We start from the raw sequence: 5887 nt of genomic DNA, 5'->3' as shown, positions 1-5887 counted from the left end.
GTCCCTGCTAGAACAGCACCAGTCGCTTTCTATTTTGTATTGTATCTTGTGTCAAAACAGCAAGATACAATACAAAATAGAAAGCCCGATAAAAACGATTAAAAAACAAAACAGCCGGAGCCTAACCTCTGCTTGGAGAGTAGTATAGGGCCCACCACGGCTGGCATAGTTTATGGGTCAACGACCGGGAGGACAAAATGCTGCGGTTCGCTTGATCGACCCGCGGCACGCGACAGCACAACAAAACGTTTTCAAGTAGATCTTGGGAGGAAGGGCATAACGTTTCTGGCTGGCCCGCCCCGTCAAGGGGGTAGTTAACTTGAACTTCCATCCCAAAGGCAAAGCCGATTAAAGGTACTCAGTGTACGTCAATAAAACCACATGCATTACTTATTTACAAATTTATATAAATGTACACTTTTTTCAAGGCCATTGATCGGCTGATACTAGAGTAGAGTAGAGTAAAGTAGAGTTCTTCTGGCACAAGTAAAAACGTCTGGTTTAATTGATACTATTGGTGGAATCCTAGCCTGATTAATCACGCTTCTTACGGCCCGTCCTACATTGCAGGGAGGGACAGAGTAGTTTGCGTTACACCAAGGACCGTCGTCCTACAAAGGTAGTTGAATCCGGGATACAAGGCCACACAAGGGCTCTTCAAGAAGCAAATTGGATTCCAAACCATACTATAGACTCAGTATACTCTGTGACCGGCGTGTGTATGCTTTTGTGGTTCGTAACGTTATCAGAACCCGTTGGGAATAAAAAGAAAAGGAGTAGCAAGCAGAAAACAAGAAGACAGCACATTATTATCACAAGCAATAAAGGGGCTTTGATATGCCAGAGGTGAGTAAAAAAAAGAAGACGTAAGATACTAGTAGTTGGAAAGCTCACAAGGTCGGAGGGTTTGACTCTCTCTAGACGGTAAGAATTTTGATCTTTTTGCACCCAGTACTCATGAGGAAGAGTATAAGAGTTGAACACAGTGACAGTAAAGTTGAGTTGAGTTTCCTGTGTAACCAAAGGGATACAACGAAAAACGGTGTGGGAAGGACCATCGAACTTTAAAAAAACTTCATAGTAAAAACTTTTTAAAAACTTGTTCGTAGTAAAATAAAAAAAAAAAAAACTTGTTCATAGTAAAAACTTTTTAAAAGCTTGTTCATAGTAAAATCTTTTTAAAAACTTGTTCATAGTAGTGTTTTAGCACTAGTTTATAACTATAGAGCTGTTATCAGAGTTCCGCTCAACCTTGAATGTTTTAGGATCCTGTGGTGGCGGAAGGGATGGGTTGGTAAAATGTCACCATGTCAGGTTCTTCGAGATGGTTGAAACTGCACTTGGATAAAACTTACATGTGCACTAACGTGCTAATGCAGGTGCTAACGCGCGCGTGCGCACACCCACAAACCGAGCACGCACGCACTGCCATTCAGATCCATTTTATACCAGTACATGACAACTTATAGTTTTGTGACAATTGCTGTATTTGTTATATCTATCACTTCCTTTTGAAAAGAAAATCTTAATAGACAAGACAAATGATAAAAATTTAGCTTTTTTTTTCTGTAACGTTACTTTACGCCAAATTTCAATGATCCAGTGCTTATCTAAGGCCGCCAATTTGAATGTAGTGGTGCCATACGGTACATACACCACCTGTAAAGATTGTAAAGTACACACCAGGCCATTCACCTGTACCTGTCTGTGGCTCACCACCTTTATATAGGTGTGACACATTGTGTTCTGAAAGGCGCCTGAGGTCTGACATGGTACACCTCTCCTGCATTGTCGGGCGCATTATATACACATACTGCGCCGCAAGAGTCGTGACTTGGCATTTCTTTGCTGCAGTTGTAGACAATGTACGTGGCATTTTCTCACCGATGGCTGAAATACAGCGAGGTATGCCCTCCATACTCAGAGTCGGACAATAATAAAAGTAATTTTGACCAAGGACATTCACACTGATAGCTGAATAAACTGCCAACTGAAAACGACCGTATATTTTATGTAACGGAAAGAAGGACGCCGTTTTGAGGTTACTGACCGATACTTTGTACCCAGGTTTCACGTGAACAAAACAAACATACGCCAAAGCTCTATCCTCATCTGTACTTTGGACCTTCACTTTCTCCTAGGTGTCCGCCACAGTCCACGTGGCTGGCGCCTGGCCTGACCAATCAGCTGAAAGCTCTCACATGATCCTGCTCATGACGTCAGAACCTTACCACCGGCTGATGCAACATCTGCCGCAGCACAGCCACAGTTCCGTATGTACTGCCGCACTGTTGCCCACTGTATGATAAAGAGTTCTTATTCATAAAAATCATTTTATCTCATATATGGACAAAAATGGAACATAGCTACATTAGAAAAATATATTTTTTTTATAACCATTGATTTATACTGTTCAAAACTATCCATTCACGTTGTATTTGATATATATCTTAGTTTTAGCGCATGAATATATGTGATTTAGCAGTGATATGGTGTAGAAAACCCCGACCCTCTGTCTGGACGACATTCTTCTCTCAATGCACAACCGACGACGAAGTGAACTCACATTGCTAGGAAAATCCTTTCAGGATGGCCGTATAACAGAACCGCGGATTGCATTGGCAACCGCTGCACTTCACACCATGGAGTAAGTATTCACTCTGGTCAAAATTTTGAGAGATTTTGTGATGTATATGGTGTATTTCAGACTGTTGGCAACATGATTTCGCAACACAATATGGTGGCCACCCCGGTTAGATCCGGCTTTGTTACTATTTGGCGCCATTTCAGTCCTGGCAGATTTTTGGTTAAAATTATTGGTGACTAAATTAAAACGAATTGTACGTTATGATCTGTTACATAGTTATAGTTATGTATGAGCTCAAGCTTCTGTTCCGTAAATGGGTTGTCATCGGCCTTACCTTGTCCAAAAAGTAGGTAACAGTCTGGCTTGTTCGCACTTCCTTCGGCATTTCTTGGAAGACTAAAAAAGTATTGATTTTAAAGTTTGATTTTCATGTTTTTTTTAGCAACGTAAATGACTCTTGTTACTTATGTGTCTTGATGTGGGAAAATCAGTCCACATGATAGGGTATATTTGGTGTCCTTGTATATGGTGAGATTATGATGTGGCATGGCGCAGTACACAAAAGGAAACCGGTTTGCGTGGCTTGGCGATGGCAGCTAAAAGCATTTTGTCATCATCGCAGAAGGACTCAAACTCATCCGTGTTATTTTTTTGTCTCCCACAGTTCGCAAAATGGCTTTATCATACCAAGTATAATCTTGGCCCCAACGGAAACGGACTTCGACAGAACTGAGCTTGAACGTGAACCCGAACGTCAGCTTTTCTTCCCTGTCTTCAGAATAAAAACGACGAGCGATGAGTCTGAGCATGAGCCTGTACAGCGACGAGCTGTCCCTGCTGAGCGGGGACCTGCTCCCCAACGACGTCTTCTCGCCGATCAAAGGTAGTGGCCAACCTGAAGCCACCGGGAGCAACACAGGAGCCGCCGCGGGAGGCAGTCAACTCCAGCCCGACGGCATCGGTCTCACGGGCCCCCTGGATCTGCCTCCTCTTGGTAAGTTAATAATATTTTCCTTTCAACGCATAATTTTCCATCTGTCGTTGCTGACCGTTTTGTCCAAAAACAGATCTTTGGGACCGGAAATGACGACTTGTTTTTCTCAGCGCCATTGTGCGAACAAACATGTTTTTCTCAAGTCTTTGAATCCCGATACGTCACGGTTCCCCAGGGGCTTGTCGTGTTTCCCTGAATCAGCTGTTTTCGGCTCCTTTCTTGTAAACAGATTCATCAAAATGTAGAGCCCCATTGGTCGCAGCTGACCTGCTGCGGGGAAAAACAGGTGATTAGCATGAAATGAAAGGGAATGGCAGGGCTTCCCTATTGGTGCTATTTTTAGCCCTGTTGCTACCCGGCCCTACCTGTTCCCTTAATGGTTCAGATCACATCTGTTGGATGGCTCCCGAAGGAAAATGTTTAATGGCCTTGTTTGTGACAGCATTGGATGCACCCACGTTTTTTTTTCTTTTAATTTTGATGAAATTATACTAATAAATTTCTTACTAATGTGTTCCTACAGGTGATGAGCCTTTCCCTGAAGCGGATTGGATGACAGAATTCAACCTGTTGGAGTCTCTCATCGAGAAGACGGCGCAGGACATGAACATGCCCAACCCGACAGCCCTGTTGGACAGCATGTCCGTGGGCCCCTTCAGCCTGGAGTCCGCATTTGGCATGGACCTGGTGGAGGAGAAGCCCCTGACAGAGTTTGGGATCGGGAGCCCCCTGCTGACCTCCGGGCCAGGTGAGCTGCTCCCTCTGTTGGCCGACGTGAAGGAAGAGCCCAGCCCATTCCCCGCCCCCATGAGCTATTCCAACCTGACTCCAGTGGCCACCACCCTGAGCGGAGCAGACTTCCTCACCACGTCTGTAGCGTCCAGCACCGTGTCCACCCCTCCGGTGTCTGCGCCTTCGTCCCCAACCCAGCAGAGTTTCGCCTCCACTGAGCTGCTTGCAAAGCTTTTGGTTGAACCCATCAGTGAGCCGACCCCACCATCCAGCCCTGAGTCCTACCAGTCCACGCCCGCGTCAAGTCCCGCCAGCCGCAAACGTCACGCATCAAGTGTGTCTGATGTTTCATCCGTCGGGCAGCCCGAGGCCAAGAAGCCACGCAGCCCGCGTACGAAGAGCGCAGCTCGCACTTCAGCCTGCCCCCGGCAGAAGAAAGAGAAGAAGCGGGACCAGAACAAGAACGCAGCTACGCGCTACCGTGAGAAGAAACGCTCTGAGCAGCAGACCCTGCTCTCACAGCACGAAGGTCTGGAGAAGCGCAATGCTGAGCTAAAGGAAAAAGTTGATCAAATGACGAGGGAAATAAAGTACCTCAAGGACCTCATGTCTGAGGTGTATGTCCTAAAGGGTCAAATGTAGAAATGGAGTGAACAAGGACTGACTTTTCAACTAAGTTTGCTTCAACAACTTTTGTTATGTACTGTCCCTTTAGCTCTGAGAGAAGACTTTTTGTTGGTCTTTAATGTGATAAAGTTACATTACACAAGAACTTTTTTGTTCATAGCTTGATGTGCTTAAGATATTTACACCTGTGTATCAAGTGGCCAGACATTAGTTTTTCGGCCACACAGGTGATATGGTGTGTTTCATTGTTACGTCTTGTACTAGGGACCCAGTAGGGGAGGTGTTTAAAAAGTAAAATCTATGTTATGTCCTACTTATTCTGACAAAGTAAAAGGGTGAACTTATTTAAAGTGGGAAAGTTGTAGAAACTGGTGTTGTCTTATTTTTGTATGCGTAACCCCCTTTTCCATTGTAAATAACATTCCAGTCAAAGAGCTGTCTGTATGTTGTAAGCTACTTGATTTCTCTGTAGAAATGCTTATGATTCCTTATATGTCCCTTTTGGTCCAATAGAAATTTCTTAGCACACTTAAATAAATATCCTTAGATCTTGCATATTTGTGGCTATTGTGTCATTTATAAAGCTGTGACAGTAGGTTGAGATGTAGTGACTGAACATGAGCAACTAAAGTTCCAGGTGAGATAGCTACCTGAAATAGATAAATTACAGCACTACCAAGGACATACAGTAAACAGGTCCAAAGAAGTAAGTAGCAAGCTATTTTGCCAAATGGACTAGTTATGAAACACAAACTGCAACTGGAATCAATGCCACTCTCTGCACTGGAACATGATCTGGAAGAAAATATCCTATTTAAAAAAAAACGTAAAAGACAAATTGCCTACAGACAATGCCACACAGTTACTGTAATTGGATGAATAGTTAACACTCAAATTTGGATAATTTGCCCGCCTGCTGCAGCAAGCATGTTTTGTGCATGTCTTGT

At 44.0% G+C, this 5887-nt stretch overlaps 1 protein-coding gene across 1 annotated transcript; it reads left to right on the top strand.

Moving 5' to 3' along the window:
• Positions 1 to 2474: 2474 nt before the first annotated feature.
• LOC118428974 (activating transcription factor of chaperone-like) lies at positions 2475 to 5495 on the top strand. The gene is made up of 3 exons (XM_035839300.1): positions 2475 to 2647; positions 3252 to 3581; positions 4105 to 5495. Exons 2-3 carry the CDS (start codon positions 3383 to 3385, stop codon positions 4953 to 4955), a joined length of 1050 nt encoding a protein of 349 aa, XP_035695193.1. The 5' UTR covers positions 2475 to 2647; positions 3252 to 3382; the 3' UTR covers positions 4956 to 5495.
• The last annotated feature ends 392 nt before the right edge of the window (positions 5496 to 5887 follow it).

Source organism: Branchiostoma floridae, chromosome 13 (genome assembly GCF_000003815.2).
Source record: "Branchiostoma floridae strain S238N-H82 chromosome 13, Bfl_VNyyK, whole genome shotgun sequence".
Taxonomy (NCBI): domain Eukaryota; kingdom Metazoa; phylum Chordata; class Leptocardii; order Amphioxiformes; family Branchiostomatidae; genus Branchiostoma; species Branchiostoma floridae.
Note: the sequence above shows the minus strand (reverse complement) of the source record. Positions and strands in the feature narration are given on the sequence as shown.